The 15,837-nt window shown below is 65.1% G+C and overlaps 1 protein-coding gene across 3 annotated transcripts in view; it reads left to right on the top strand.

The window, feature by feature from the left end:
• The window catches only part of SPTBN4 (spectrin beta, non-erythrocytic 4), a 70,734-nt gene that overhangs the window by 29,718 nt on the left and 25,179 nt on the right, over positions 1-15,837 (top strand). Inside the window, exons 16-20 of one of the 3 annotated variants that reach the window (XM_084612243.1) lie at positions 932-1,688; positions 4,787-4,989; positions 8,857-8,947; positions 12,424-12,558; positions 15,289-15,552. In XM_084612243.1, coding sequence (XP_084468369.1) covers positions 932-1,688; positions 4,787-4,989; positions 8,857-8,947; positions 12,424-12,558; positions 15,289-15,552 — 1,450 coding nt within the window. Of the gene's footprint in view, positions 1-931; positions 1,689-4,786; positions 4,990-8,856; positions 8,948-9,874; positions 10,173-12,423; positions 12,559-15,288; positions 15,553-15,837 lie in introns of those variants that run through there. The other 2 variants (XM_084612244.1, XM_084612245.1) reach the window with 2 other exon arrangements.

The raw sequence follows: 15,837 nt of genomic DNA, 5'->3' as shown, positions 1-15,837 counted from the left end.
ATTGGCTTTAAAAAAAAAATCCAAAACCCCCCAGAAAACATTGTTTTGTCCAAAATTGTCTGTTTCAATGAAAAATGTTCTTGGAAAATGACCAAAGTAGTCGATTTTTTCCCGTTTTTATCCGCATTTGTTAACTGCCTCCGTCCTGTTCTCTCTGGCTTGGCATTTGACAATGACGCTGCACATTTACCAGCTTCCTGTCTACGGCCCCACCTCGGCTGTACCCGGCAACCTGCCCGTCGGCCTGGGCACTCCTGGGAGGCAGGCAGTACTATTACCCTGGCACAGCTGGGAAACTGAGGCACAGCACGACACAGGCCACTACACGCTTACATCGGTGTGACGAGCTCACTCGGGGGTGTAGGAAATCCACCCCCTTGAGCCAGGCGGTTATGCCAACCAAAGCCCCAGGCTGGCCAGCACTGTGTAGCTGGAAGGGCTTCTCCCGCGACCCAGCTCCTTTCTCGGGGAGGTGGATTAGCTCCACACCATGGCAAGACGGCCCAGCGGGAGCAAAGTGCCGAAACACTCTGAGCATCTGGGCCCCAGGGCTCCTAGAGCCGAGCAGGGAATTGCCGCGGGGTCTCCGAGGTCCCAGACGAAAGCCCTCACCACCGGGCCGGGCCGTCCTCTTTCCCCAGCCGGCTGCATCTCTGCCAGCCCCCAGCACGCAAAGCTCGTGGGTCAGGAGATTGGTCTGCGTATCAGGGGATGTATTGTTTTCAGATGAATTCCTGTTGGGGTTCGTTTGCTGCCTGGTGTTTTTAGCCTTTCCCAGCTTTTCTCCACAGCCGCCGGGGTTGAACCGGCCTTGGCTCTGGGGGGTGGTTTGGAAAGCGAGCCGAGCGCCTCCGGCGTGCGGGGAAGGGCCTGTGCCACATGGCCGTGCCCAAGCCGCTGATGGGCTTTTCTCTGTGTCTGGCGAGCCCAGGTGGAACCGGGTGGTGGAGCTGCTGGAGCAGAGGAAGGACCATCTCAGCTCCGTCCTGAGGATCCAGAACTACCTGCTGGAGTGCACCGAGATCAAGGCGCAGATCCGGGAGAAGCGCCGCGCCGTGGAGGCCAGCCAGTGCAGCACCGGCGACCTGGGTGGCGTCCTGGCCTTGCAGCGCAAGCTCTCCACCATGGAGGCTGCCCTGGTGGTGCTGGAACCCAAGCTCCTCGAGCTGCAGCAGGAGGGGGAAGCCTTGGCCACCTCCCACCCGGCCCATGCGCTGGCCGTCCTGCTGCACTTCGAGGAGATCAGCGAGGAGTGGGAGGCCTTGAAGAGCACCCTGCAGGGCTGCGAGGACTCGCTCTCCGTGGCCCGCCGGCTGCAGCAGTTCATCCAGGACCTGGACAACTTCCTGACCTGGCTGGTGAAGACTCAGGCAGCCGTGGCCTCGGAAGAACTTCCCAGCAACTTGGCGGGGGCGGAGCGGCTGCTGAGCCAGCATGTGGCCCTCAAGGAGGAGATTGACCGCTACGAGGAGGACTACACCACGATCCAGGAGGCCAGCGACCTGCTGGCCCTGGAAGAGGCCGACGTCCCCTGCCTCTCGCTCCAGCACTGGCTGCAGAAGCTGGACGTGGGCTGGAACAAGCTGCTGCAGATGTGGGAGAGCCGGCGGGTGGCGCTGGTCCAGGCCCACGTCTTCCACCTGTTCCTGAGGGACGTGCAGCAGGCCGAAGCGTGTCTGTACAACCAGGTAACGGGGCGGGGCTGCTCGGCAGGGTGCGTAGCCGCGGGGCATTGCTAATCACCCATGGCTGATGCATTGCTATTGTCCAGGACGAACTGCTGGTTATATCTGTGAGCGATGGATGGCATTTGTTAAGTATCAGTGGCTCCTTATTAATGGAGATGACTGGCCAATGATTGCTAAATCCTGCAAGGTTATTAATATTTGGTAATTATTTGCTACATATTAATTGCCATTGGCCAAGAATTAATTTGCAGTGATTGCAGTTAGCTAAGTTACTTACTGAGCTTTACTATTAATCAGTATTAAGTATTTGCTAATTATTAATTGATATCTCTTTGGCTAGTTATTACTTCATATCAGTTGCTCATGTATTGTCTTTGCAAACTATTCGTATCTGCTAAGAATGAATGGCTAATTACTGATTTTTGGTAATTGGCTATTTCTAAATATTGTTAATTTATTGATCTTTGCTAACTATTTGGTATCTAAGTATTCATTCCTAATAATTAAATGGTATTTGATAATTATTGGATTTTGCCATGTATTAACTGCTAATAATTTTTGCTATTTGATAATTATTAATTGGTATATGCTAGATATTGCTCACTATTCATTAGCATTTGGTAATTAGCAATACATTTATTAGCAAATTATCAAATATCAATGAGTAATTAATACTTAACAAATACCACTAGCTAGCTAATGGCATTACATAGAAAACAATACTGATCAAACTGTTGCCGGCACCCAGTGCCGAGAGGCTGAACAACAGCTTGAGTGGTTCGGTACCTGGTGTGCTACACCCAATAATCACAACGGGGTGGAGAAGCAGAAAAGTTTATTTGCAGCTGCAAAAAGGTACAGGGAGAATAAAATCTCAAATCCTGCACACAGAGCAGGAAGTTACACAGGCTTTTATACATCCTTTTCCCCAGCATACTTATCCAATAGCAAGCTGCCCCAAGTATCCATATAGCCAGCCAATCCAGTTCCCAGCTAGTTCCCTGATTCTCTGTATCATTTGTTAAACTATACATAAAGCTGCTTTATTCAGCATTGTTCTTCCATATCTCCCCTGTTTGGCCTTGCTTAGTTTCAGGCAGTCTGACTCTGCAACATACTGTTGCAGATTCTCAGCATAACGGCTGCGAGTGCCTCCAGGCGGGGGGGCCAAGGACACTTGGGCCTAGTACACAGAGCTGCTGCGAGTGTCTCCAGGCAGGAGGGGGGGCCAAGGACACCTGGGCCTAGTGCGAGGGGGCTTCATCGACACTCGTGGTCTTCCATCCCCTCGAGTTACCTAGTGGCCATGCCCCAGTGTTCCCAGTTACCTAGTGGCCATGCCCCAGTGTTCCCAACAAAACTGCTAGTTATTCCTAAATACGAATGGCTAATTCATTGCTGGTCACTATTTGGCGTCTGTTACGGCTGAGTCGCTCCCCGGGTTCCCAGCTGGGCTCTAAAGCCCGATTACGCGCACCCCGGCGCCGGAGAAAGGCCAGAAGCTGCATTAGCTGGGTTCGAGTGGATGATTTGTCGGCCGGTTGTTGAGCTGGGACACGGATCATCAAACCGGCCCCTTAGTGCACGAAATCTGAACAGGGTGGGCTCCTGCCCCAAGGGCCCTGTTCCCACCGCTCCCCACCACCCCCTTTCTTCCCAGCCCAGAGTATCCAGAACAGCAGGAAATGGAGCCCCAGGCTCTGCGGGGGGATTAGGAATAAACACTGGCTAAAATGGGGGCTCAACCTTGTCAGAGGAGCAACCGGCAGCCCAGAAACTGGGGAGTCAGGGCCTGTAGTGAGGACCCAGTTCAGGAAAGCACTTGTGAGTTATGGTGAGTATTATGGGAGCACCCAGAGGCTACAACCGAGATCAGGGCCCCGTCGCGCCGGGCGCTACCCAGACCCCAGCCAAGATCAGGGCCCCGTCGAGCTGGGTGCTCCCCAGACAGAGTGAGAGACCTGTGTTGTCCTAAAGGGCTTCCAGTCTAAATAGGCCAGGAGTGGGAGGGGAAACTGAGGCCCAGAGAGGGAAAGGACTTGCCCAAGGTCAGCCATCAGGGCAGTGGCGGAGCTGAGCACAGAACCCAGGTCTCCTGACTCCCCTGAAAGAAGCTGCACAACTCTGAGCCTGTGAGCAAGTCCCACTGACGGCCGGGGGGCTGCTAAGGGCTCTGTGTGTCCTGCATCCCCCAGCCGTCAGCCAGCTCCCAGCCTCCCAGGAGCGGGGGGGAAGAGGAGGCCCTAGCTGGAGCCAGTCGGGGGCAGTTATGTCAGTGCCCCGTGCCCTCGCCTCCCGCTCCAGGTGTCGCTCCGGGCAGGCCAAGCAGACGGTTACTGGGAGGAAGCTCTGCTCCGGGGTGGTTGCAGGGCCAGCTCCAACAGAGCTGGCTGCAGACAAGGCCAGGGGAATCCCTGCGGAGAGGGAGCTGCTCTTCCGGGGCAGCGCCTGGGGCTGAGGGCATCAGCTGGGACTTAGGCTCGGGGAATCGCGCGGGTCTCTGCGGGTTCCCCGTCTCTGGCCCCCCTGCGGTGCCCAGCATGAGGGGCTTGACCCAAAGCCCACAGGCTTGGAGCCAGGCCTGAGCCCAGGGGAGCGGCTCTGCTCCTCCGCTCAGGCTGGCAACGGGGGAGCTGGCATTTGCCGCGGCCTGCGTCCAACTGACGCCAACACAGAGCGACGGCTGCCAGGCGCCTCTGAGCGCAGCTGCCTGGCAGTGGGGCCGCTGTGCGCATGGCCCCAAACATGGCGGAGAAGGAAAGACGGGGAGGGATTTTCTATCCCTGGCTCGGGGAGTGGGTGGGGACTAGTGGTTAGAGCAGGGGTCTGGGAGCCAGGACTCCTGGGTTCTACCCCCAGGTCTGGGAGGGGAGTGGGATCTAGTGGTTATACCGGGGAGAGGGGGATGCTGGGTGCCAGGACTCTCTTCCCAGCTTTATCCCATGACCTGCTGGGTGACCCCAGGCACGTGGCTTCCCCCTCTGTGCCTCAGTTTCCTCCCACTACGGGGGGCCGGTGGGGGGAGTGTGTGGTCGGGGGGAGGTTTGCAGGCTGCCCAAGCGCTGAGTGTTAACCCCTGCCCTCCCGCTCCCCCCCAGGAGTCCACCCTGGCCCACGCGGAGCTCCCCACCACGGTGGAGGCGGTGGAGAAGGCCATCAAGAAGCACAAGGATTTCGTAACCACCATGGAGCTGAGCATGCCGAGGACGACGCTGGCCCTGCAGGCCGGGGAGAGCCTGGTGCGCCAGGGCAGCCCCTACAGCGAGCGCGCCCAGGAGGAGATGGCAGAGCTCAGAGCCAAGTAGGCCCCACACAGCGCCTGGCACGTGCCCCTTCCCGGCCCGAGCCACCTGGCTGTCCCCTCCAGCTGGGCCGCGACTTCCCCAGGGGGCTGCTTCTGGGGGATTGCCCCCCCCGGGCCAAGTGCTGCTTAGCCACCCCGTGACCCCGCCGGGCCCAGGCTCCGGTCAGCCCCTGTCCCACCCACGCACCAGAGACCCGGGTTCAGTCCCCCACTGCACCACGGACTCCGCCGTGACCTCTCACAAGCTCCCTGAGGGGTTCAGGACCAGAGCCCCTCGAAATTGGTAGGGGTCAGGTACGAGTGCCCCTGGGCCCGAGTCTCTCCATGTCCCCCGGGCAATGGGCAGAACAGTGCCACGTGGGCAGAGGGAGGAGACGTCCCTTCGGGACTGGGAGGCGCCCAGAGGCTGCGGTGATGGGGGTACAGGTGCCCCGATGGACAGGAGCCGGTTCCTGCGTGTGGGGGGTGCTGGGGAACCCTGACGTCTGAGATGAAAGGCCCTGGGCTGCAAGTGAAGTGCTTCTCTCCCCTCCGTGCGGTGGGTCGGGTCGGCAGCTGCCACCCCCGTGTCTCCGTTCCCCTTGACCTCTCCAGGCCAGGTGTCCCTCCCGCTAATCTTCTTCCACCCTCGATTACAGTGGAATCGTCAGGATATTTATCCGCGCCCACCGGCTAGAGCCACTGTTGTGGGGTGCGTTTGTAACGAATAACGAGGCACGGGGTTAATTGAATCGTTTGCCTTGGCCTGGGCATCGGTCGTCTGCTCATTCCAGCTCAGTTCGCTGCCCTCCTTTGCCCCGTCTCCTGGGCCGTCCCGAACCTCCTGTCTCGGCTGCCAGGAGAGGCTTAAAAACTAGGCCGCTTGGCCTCATTTGCTGGAATTACGCCCTAAAAGAGTATGTGGCGAGGCTTGTGTCCCTCGATTTGGGGCCCGCCCTGGCCAAAGCGAGTGCGTGTGGATCCCGCATTGAATTTGGGGCCCAGTGGGTAGGAGCCGGCTGGGGGTCAGGAGACCCGGCTCTGCCCAGGCACCGGCTGACCAGGGAGCTCTCGACTGCACTCGGTCGCTCAGTTTGCCCAGCTGTTAAACGGGGTCATACGCCCACCCTGCTTTGTATGGCGCTTGGAGGTCCCAGTGGTGGGCGCTGGGTACGAGCTGGGGCCGGTTGTTCTGTCTCTCGCGCTGTTGGGCCGGGTACAGCGGCCTGGCCTGGGTGATGGTGGTCCTGGCAGCGGTGGCTGTGGGAACGAAGGGACGCTGGCAGGCCGGGGCCCAGTGATTCTGTTCCTAATGCTTTCGATTGGTCTGGTCCGTGCTACGGCAGCTCAGGGGGTCCCCAGTCCTGAAGCAGGACCCCCTGTGCCAGGTGCTGCACAGACAGGTCAGAGCCCGTCTCCGCCCGCTCGGATGATTGTGGGTAATTCTCCAGAGTCCTCACCGGGTGCTTTGCCCCGTTTCTTCCCGCCCTGCAGGAGGGCCGAGCCTGCCAGGACCTGGGAGCTTCCTTCTTCAGGGCCTCCCATCCCACGGCCTCTCCCCATGTCCCTGGGGCAGGCGGGGAGCTTGGGTTTGCCCCCCCAAAGTGTCTGGAGATAGCACAGCCAGAGCTGAAGCAGCTCTGGGGAAAGGCCCTGGGACTCCTGGCAAAGCCCTTCCCTGGAGATGTAGGACCCATCCCGGGCTCCTCTCAGGACTGATCCGAGCCCCTCGGAGAGGGCGATTGGCTCACAGCTGAGCCTGGATCCCATCGCCGGTCGATGCTCCGCAGGGCTTGGGCCACCCTCCCTCCCTGGCCTGTGGGTTCTGCCCAGCCCGGAGCAAACACCCGCTCTGGGGTCCTGCTTGGCTCCTTGGCTGTGCCTGGCCAGCCGGGGAGCCTCGTGCCAGCCAGACAGTTCAGACCCCTGGTCAGGGTGAAACCCATGTGTGCTGAACTCCCAGTCAAGTCAGGGGAGGCTGGTGAGTAGCGCAGTGGGACTGGGAGTGGGGGTGTGACGAAGTGGGACTGTTCTTAATGTTTCCTCTGAATACTGTAGGGGTGCCTCAGTTTCACCTATGCATTTCTTAAGTCTCTAGGTGGTGGGATAAGGGGGTGTAATTGTTCCAGAGCATGGCCCGGGGACTCGGTGACAGGGGGTCAGAACACCTGGATTATCTGCTGTTTCCCCCCCCTTTGCCTCAGTTTCCCCATTGTCTGTTCAGACTGGGAGCTCTTTGGAGCAGGGACTGTCTCTGGTGCTGTCTGTGCCATGCCTGGCACAGCGGGGCCCTGATCTCCGCTGGGGTCTGGGCAGCGCCTGGCACCACGGGGCCCTGATCTCGGCCGGGGCCTGATCTCAGTCGGGGTCTGGGCAGCACCCGGCACAACGGGACCCTGATTTCGGCCGGGGTCTGGGCAGCGCCAGGCTCGACGGGGCCTTGATCTCAGTCGGGGTCTGGGTAGCGCCAGGCTCGACGAGGCCCTGGTCTCGGGTGGGGTCTGGGTAGCGCCCGGCTCAACGGGGCCCTGATCTCGGTTGGGGTCTGGGCAGCGCCCGGCACGACGGGACCCTGATCTCTGTCGGGGTCTGGGCAGCACCCGGCACGACGGGGCCCTGATCTCAGCTGGGGTCTGGGCAGCGCGCGGTGTGATGGGGCCTGATCTCGGCTGGGATCTGGGCAGCGCCCAGCACGACGGGGCCCTGATCTCGGCCGGGGTCTGGGCAGCGCCCGGCATGACGGGGCCCTGATCTCGGCCGGGGTCTGGGCAGCGCCCGGCATGACGGGGCCCTGATCTCGGCCGGGGTCTGGGCAGTGCCCGGCATGACGGAGCCCTGATCTCGGCCGGGGTCTGGGCAGCGCCCAGCGCGACGGGACCCTGATCTCGGCCGGGGTCTGGGCAGCGCCCGGCATGACGGGGCCCTGATCTCGGTCGGGGTCTGGGCAGCGCCCGGCATGACGGGGCCCTGATCTCGGTAGGGGTCTGGGCAGCGCCCGGCATGACGGGGCCCTGATCTTGGTCGGGGTCTGGGCAGCGCCCGGCGTGACGGGACCCTGATCTCGGCCGGGGTCTGGGCAGCGCCCGGCGTGACGGGGCCCTGATCTCGGTCGGGGTCTGGGCAGCGCCCGGCATGACGGGGCCCTGATCTCGGTCGGGGTCTGGGCAGCGCCCGGCGTGACGGGGCCCTGATCTCGGTCGGGGTCTGGGCAGCGCCCGGCGTGACGGGGCCCTGATCTTGGTCGGGGTCTGGGCAGCGCCCGGCGTGACGGGGCCCTGGTCTCGGCCGGGGTCTGGGCAGCGCCCGGCACGACGGGGCCCTGATCTTGGCCGGGATCTGGGCAGCGCCCGGCACGACGGGGCCCTGATCTCGGCCGGGATCTGGGCAGCGCCCGGCGTGACGGGGCCCTGATCTCGGCCGGATCTGGGCAGCGCCCGGCACGACGGGGCCCTGATCTCGGCCGGGATCTGGGCAGCGCCCGGCACGACGGGGCCCTGATCTCGGCCGGGATCTGGGCAGCGCCCGGCACGACGGGGCCCTGATCTCGGCCGGGATCTGGGCAGCGCCCGGCACGACGGGGCCCTGATCTCGGCCGGGATCTGGGCAGCGCCCGGCACGACGGGGCCCTGATCTCGGCCGGGTCTGGGCAGCGCCCGGCGCGACGGGGCCCTGATCTCGGCCGGGTCTGGGCCCTGATCTGGGTCTCTCGATGCTCCTGAAATGCAGTGACAGCCGGGCGCGTTTGGAGACAGGCGCTATGAAGGGCAGGTCTCCTGCTGGGTGTTTCCACCTCTGCTCCTGGGATCCCTCCGGCTGGAAGGCCCTGGCGAGGGGCAGAGCAGCGGGAACCGCAGGGAGCTGAGCCAGCACCTTTCGTTTCTGCAGGAGCCACCGGAACTTCCAGCTGGCCCAGGAGCGGATGCAGCAGCTGACCGACCACTTGGGTCTGCAGCGTTTCCTGCAGAACTGTCACGAGGTGCGGCCCCGGCCCCGTGTGGGGTGACGTGCGTCCTGCAGCCGGCAGCCCCACGCTCACGGCTCCCCGCCTGCTGCTGGCATTTCTGGCGGGGCTCTGTTCCCATGGGCGCTTGGCTTTCCCACGGGCCAGGGTGCGCCAAGGAGCCAGGCTGCCCGTGGCTGGGGCGAGCAGGGCACTGACCTCGGCGGGGACCTGTTGGGTCGGCCGTGCAGAGTGGCGTTCTGCACCGCTTCCTCGCCGAGCTCCGGGAAGGAGCAGGGGGCGCCCTGGCTCCAGAGGGGCCCGCTTGGGATGCCTCAATGGGGGGCTCAGCACTGTCTGGAGTCGGGGGGGACGCATGGGGGGAGTTGGACTCCTGGTCTCCAAACCTCTCCTCCCGAGCTGGACACTTGCATTGAGCAGCCCCGCAGTGCCAGCTGGGCCTGGAGACGGGGCGAACGCTCCAGGTGGGCCGCGGCTGGCGGCAACGTCAGGGTGCAGAACCGGGGCAGGGGGCTGGGAATCCCTGTCGGGAAATAGAGTCCAGCCAAGTCTCTCCACCACCTCTGCCCACAGCGCTGGCCTCGGGGGCATGGACAGAGCCTTCACTGAGCTGGGCTGGCTGCATGGCAGCTCAGCCCCCGTCTGTCTCCTCATGGGTGGTGGAAGTGGCTGGGATGGCCAAGGCTCCCCAGCATGGCCGGGCCAGGGGGCTGCGGCTGGGGGACGCGCCCTGGCACTGTGGTGAGGGGTGCCAGGGGGCAGAGGGGCAGGATCGCTGAGGGGCTGGACGCAGACCTAGCGAGGGGCTGCCTGGCAGCCAGCGGGGCGTACGTGGGGATGGGGGACGGACGATGCAGTCAGGCAGAAGGGGAGCCCCATGCATCCAAGAGCTGAATTCAGCCCCAGCCGCTGATTATTTCAATAGCGAAATGTATTCGGGCTCCTGCCTCATTTGCGTGGCTAGCCCTGCCCCCACCCAGCACTGCCTCTAATTAGGGCAGCTGGTGCGTTTCCAGGCAGCACGGGTGCTATGGTAATGAATTGTGCTGGGGGGAGAGGGGCAGGCCCAGCGCATGGCGCTCCGCAATCTGCCCCCTTTCTCCGAGCTGGCTCCGGTGCTTGCGGGCGGCTCGGGGCCTGAGCCAGCCCTGGGCACAGCTGGGCATTGACGAGCAGCTGCGGTGCCCCCGACTTTCCTGCCAGGGCCCTTAGCTCAGGGCTGCCCACAGAGCACGTAAGTGTAGGTTGGGAGTGAGGGGCACCGGCAGAGCTGGGGGGCCCAGGGCTGGGCTAGCAGGGGCTGTGGATCGGGAGCGAGGGGCACCGGCAGAGCTGGGGGGCCCAGGGCTGGGCTACCAGGGGCTGCGGGTCGGGAGTGAGGGGCACCGGCAGAGCTGGGGGGCAGGGCTGGGCTACCAGGGGCTGCGGGTCGGGTGTGAGGGGCACCGGCAGAGCTGGGGGGAGGCGGAAGAGGAGGGCTGGAATAACAATGGGGCTGTGGAGTGACTGGGCCAGGGCCCCAGCTGGTGTAAACCAGCGTAGCTGCATTAATGTAAATAGAATTGGGCCAATTTACACCAGCTGAGAATCTGGCCCACTCATGGCTCCACGGCAAGCACCCGGGGCTTTGTGGGCCAGCCCCTCTGCGGGTGTCAGCCAGCCCGTGGTCCCAGCAGAGCGATGCTGATTTACACCAGCTGGGGATTGGGCCCCTTGCCCCAGGCCCTGCTGCACAGCTGGAGACAGGACACACACACGCCCCCGGCCCCTGCGCCAGGCGGCCCCGGCTCCCCCTTCCTGCGGCCAGCCCCACCCGCCGGGGACGGGTCCCTCCCGCCTCCTGTCCAGCCCCAGTGCCGAGAGCAGCTGGCAGGTGAGGCCTGGCACGGCGAGGGGGTGACCGGGCCAGGGTTGAGTGTCACTGCGACCGTGTGGGCCAGGATTCGGCCCGGCTGCCCCCTCCCTGCCGTGCAGGGGGCTCTGGGACAGGTCGGTGGATTGACATGCAGGACGGGGCAGCAGATATAACTAGCCAGGGGCATGCTCCAGCCCTGCCCCTCTGGAAATGCTCAGAAAGCAGCTCTGGGCCCAGGGGTGCTGGCGAGAGGATCCCAATGGCCCCTTCTGGCCTGGGAAGCCGTTACCTGCGGGGCTGCCAGTGCCCCGATGCAGGCAGATCCGGCTGCAGTGACCCGGGTTCTAGTTAACCCGGTGCCCGTTGGAGCGGGGCGCAGCCCAGGGTGCAACTGCTGGGAGATTGGGCCCCGTAGAGCGTGGGGGGGGGCGTCGCTGGGACATGGGCCCCTGCAGCCTGGGAGTCCTGGGATGCTGGAGGGGCCCTGGGATGCTGGACTCTGGGAAGGGGAGGCGGGTCTAGTGGTTAGAGCGGGAGGCTGGGAGCCAGGACGCCTGGGTTCTGTCCCTGGCTCTGCCCCAGCCTCCCTGTGTGGCTGGATCTCTCGGGGTCGGTGGCAGGAGAGGGGTGGGGTGTTTCGGGTCCATTTGCTTGGAAGACCTGGGGGAGCCATTGGCAGGGCCCAGAGAAGGTCACGGGCCGTCCCTCTCTGGGGGGGTCAGCGCTGAGTCGCACCTGGAGCCTGACCCCCTCCACAGCTCCTCAGGGCACCAAAGGGAGGTGAATCCAGATCCTGGGGTGTCCAGAATTGTCCCCATAGCTTCCCCTCTACCTGTCTGTCCCTCTGTCTGTCCCCACACTGCTTGTCTGTCCATCCCCACATGGACCCGTCTGTCCATCCTCTGTCCACAGATCTACCCCCTGTCCTTCTCCATAGCTACCCTGTCCGTCCATCCCCACACCTGCCCCTCCGTCCGTCCCCATAGCTTCCCTGTCTGTCTGTCCCTCTGTCCGTCCCCACACCGCTCGTCTGTCTGTCCCCACACTGACCCCTCTGTCCGTCCCCACACGGACCCGTCTGTCCGTCCTCTGTCCCCAGTCCCATCTACGCCCTCCATAGCTACCCTGTCCGTCCATCCCCACACCTGCCCCTCCGTCCATCCCCATAGCTACCCTGTCTGTCTGTCCCTCTGTCTGTCCCCACACTGACCCCTCTGTCCGTCCCCACACGGACCCGTCTGTCCGTCCTCTGCCCCCAGTCCCATCTACCCCCTCCATAGCTACCCTGTCCGTCCATCCCCACACCTGCCCCTCCATCTGTCCCCATAGCTTCCCTGACTGTCTGTCCCTCTGTCCGTCCCCACCCCGACCCCTCTGCCTGCCTGTCTCTGTTCTCACGTGGCCCCGGCCCCCCAGCCCAGCAGGGTCACGCCCCAGCTGAGCTGGGAGCCCCCCCCGGGCCCGGCTGATGCAAGGCGCCGTGCGGGGCCGGGCTCCCCTCCCCAGCGCAGCCGCCCGGCCCCGCAGGACGCGCGGGGGGGACGCGGCGCGGGTGGCTGCGGCAGCGGGGGCTGAGCGGGGCGGGGCGGGGCGCGGGGCGGGGACCCCGCGGCTCAGCCCCGCTCTGTGCCCGCAGCTGGCCGGCTGGATGAAGGAGAAGCGGCCCATGGCCGGGGACCCGGCGGCCAAGCCCCCCCAGCGCTGGCTGCGGCACCGGGCGTTCCTGGCCGAGCTGGCGCAGAACCGCGAGTGGCTGGAGCAGATCGAGCAGGTGAGGAGGGGAGAGCGGGTGCGCCCCGGGAGGGACCCCCCCACCCCCCGGCCCTCCCCCAGCCCCCCACTTCCCCAGCCTCCCCCACCCCCCCCCACTCCCCCAGCCCCCCACTCCCCCAGCCTCCCCCACCCCCCCGGCCCTCCCCCACCCCCCCACTCCCCCAGCCTCCCCCACCCCCCCACCCCTCCCCCAGCCCCCCACTCCCCCAGCCTCCCCCACCCCCCCGGCCCTCCCCCAGCCCCCCACTCCCCCAGCCTCCCCCGCGGGCTCAGCTCGTTCCCTGCCCCGGGGAGCTGCGTTCCGACGCCCCGCTCCTCTCCGTCCCCGGGGCAGGGGTGCCCGGCCTGGCACGGTGCCCGGCCCTTGCCTTGCGCGCCCTGGGGCGGAAGGTCGGGGGCCCCGGCCCTGCCGCCTGCCGTTCGCAGCATTGGCACCGGGGGACGTGTCCCGGCCTGGGCGTCCGGGCTGGCATCTCGGCCGCCGGCGTGTGCGCTGCGGAGAGGGGGGGGCGTCGGGGGGGCCTCACCCCCGCAGCCGCCTGCTCTCGGTGGGCTGCCGCAGCGCGGACCCCCGGCCTGCAGGGTGGGCGCCCGGGGCGGCCCTGCCGGAGGCCCCGAGACGGCTCCGGGGGTAAAGCTGGAGGGACTCCAGGGAGCTGCACCAAGGGGACCGGACCTGGGGCCTGCGTCTCCCCCCGCCCCAATAAACCCCCTGACGTTAAATTGTCCTTCGGGCGCAGCAGCGGGGCGGGGGGCGCTGCCTGCCGCTCGGACCAGCTCCTAAGCAGGCGTAAGTGGGTGTCGCGCTGGGCGCCGGGCAGGGAACAGGCCCCCGGCTGGCACCGTCTGCGCCCTGAGCGGAGCCGCGGCCCAGCGATCCGAAGCGCCCGCCCGGCTCAGGCGCTGCCGGCCCGTGCGCTGGGCACGGAACCACCGCGTGCCCCCGCCGTGAGCCCCGAGCCCGGGGGTGGCGGGGGGGGACCTGCGATCCCCCTCGCCCAGCGGGTGGGGGGGTCAGACTAGCTCACACTGCAGAGCCGAGCCCGCTGTGCCCACAGGCTGGGGCCGGGGCCAGAGCCCAGCGCCAGGGAGAGGCAGGGGGCTCCGCGGCTCGCAGGGGTCCGGCCGCCCCCCGCCCCCGGAAAGGGTCCCCTAGGTCTGGCTCTGGGCGCTGCTGGGAGCAGGGGCTGGGCCCGGGGGTCGCACAAGGGATGCCAGGGTGCTTCGCAGGCGCAGAGGGCTGGGGGGCGGCCTGTGTCCTCCACCGACCTCCTTTGGTGTGAGGGAGCCCTGCGGGGGGAACCCTGGGGGGCACAGAGACCTTTCCCAGGCAGAAGCCATGAGGCTGCTTATAAAATGTGTGTGCTGGGGGGGTGTATCCGTGTCCCCCCCAGCAGCGTGTGTGTTTCTGAAGCCTTGTCCCCCCCCAGCTGTGTGTGTGTTTGTGGATCCGTGTCCCCCCCAGCTGTGTGTGTGTTTCTGAAGCCTTGTCCCCCCCCAGCTGCGTGTGTGTTTGTGGATCCGTGTCCCCCCCAGCTGCGTGTGTGTTTCTGGAGCCGTGTCCCCCCCAGCTGCGTGTGTGTTTGTGGATCCATGTCCCCCCCCAGCAGCGTGTGTGTTTCTGAAGCCTTGTCCCCCCCCAGCTGCGTGTGTGTTTCTGGAGCCGTGTCCCCCCCAGCTGCGTGTGTGTTTCTGGAGCCGTGTCCCCCCCAGCTGCGTGTGTGTTTCTGGAGCCGTGTCCCCCCCAGCTGCGTGTGTGTTTGTGGATCCATGTCCCCCCCCAGCAGCGTGTGTGTTTCTGAAGCCTTGTCCCCCCCCAGCTGCGTGTGTGTTTCTGAAGCCTTGTCCCCCCCCAGCTGCGTGTGTGTTTCTGAAGCCTTGTCCCCCCCCAGCTGCGTGTGTGTTTCTGAAGCCTTGTCCCCCCCCAGCTGCGTGTGTGTTTGTGGATCCGTGTCCCCCGCAGCTGTGTGTGTGTTTCTGAAGCCTTGTCCCCCCCCAGCTGCGTGTGTGTTTCTGGAGCCGTGTCCCCCCCCACCAGCGTGTGTGTTTCTGAAGCCTTGTCCCCCCCCAGCCATGTGTGTGTTTGTGGATCCGTGTCCCCCCCAGCTATGTGTGTGTGGAGCCATGTCCCCCCCCAGCTGTGTGTGTGTTTGTGGATCCGTGTCCCCCCCAGCCGTGTGTGTGCGCGTGGATCCGTGTCCCCCCCAGCCGTGTGTGTGTGTAGCCGTGTCCCCCCCCAGCTGTGTGTGCGCGTGGATCCGTGTCCCCCCCAGCCGTGTGTGTGTGTAGCCGTGTGCCCCCCCAGGCACAATGGGGCCCTGATCTCAGTTGGGGTCTGAGCAGCACCCGGCGCAACGGGGCCCTGATCCCAGCTGATGTCTCTGGGCACTACTGTGATACGCTGACGTACCGCTGGGGACTAAGGGTGCATGGTGCAGGTGCCGAGCCGGGTTCTGGCTGGGCGGGGGGCGGGGGGCGGTTACAGGTCTGCGCCTGCCTTGCCAAAGCTAGGACAGGCGCAGGCAGGCGTCAGGAGCCGTCCCCGCAGCCCTGCAACCCCGTTGACGGGTTCTGGGCCCGAGGGGGTGAAATCCTGCCCCGCTGACCTCACTGGGGCCAGGATCCCAGCCCTCGCGGAGCCGCGGGGTCCCAGGCTGGGCCTGGGTGCCGGGCCTGGCTTTGCAGCAGAGGGTGAGTCTGGCGCTGATCCTGCCCTCTGCCCGCACAGGAAGGCCGGCAGCTCCTTGAGGAGAAGCCGGAGCTGGCCGGCTCGGTGAGGAAGCAGCTGGAAGAGATCCGGCAGTGCTGGGCAGAGCTCGAGAGCACGTCGCAGGCCAGGGCCCAGCAGCTCTTCGAGGCCAGCAAGGCGGAGCAGCTGGTGCAGAGCTATGCGGACCTGGACAAGAGGCTGGTGAACATGGAGGGGCAGCTGCAGGCTGTGGATGCTGGTGCCAGCCTGGCCACCGTCAACAACCAGCTGAAGAAACTCCAGGTAGGGCTGGGCGGGGCCCAGCTGGGAGGGGGCTGGACGTGGGATACCAAGCCCAGCACGTGGGGATGCTGCATGGAGGCAGTGTGAAGGGGTGGACTGGGCGTCCGGACTCCTGGGTTCTCTCCCAGCTCTGGGAACGGAGGGGGGTCTAGTGGTTAGAGCAGGGGGATTGGGAGCCAGGACTCTGTGTTTGCAGTTGGCCAAGCCGTTTCTGCAGCCGTGGTGCCAGTCCCTGGAGTGGCTGGGAGGGGCCTGGCCCTGATTCCCAGTCACGTTCACACCCCT

The sequence above is a fragment of the Lepidochelys olivacea genome (genome assembly GCF_965140295.1).
Source record: "Lepidochelys olivacea isolate rLepOli2 genome assembly, chromosome: 23".
NCBI lineage: Eukaryota > Metazoa > Chordata > Testudines > Cheloniidae > Lepidochelys > Lepidochelys olivacea.
Note: the sequence above shows the minus strand (reverse complement) of the source record. Positions and strands in the feature narration are given on the sequence as shown.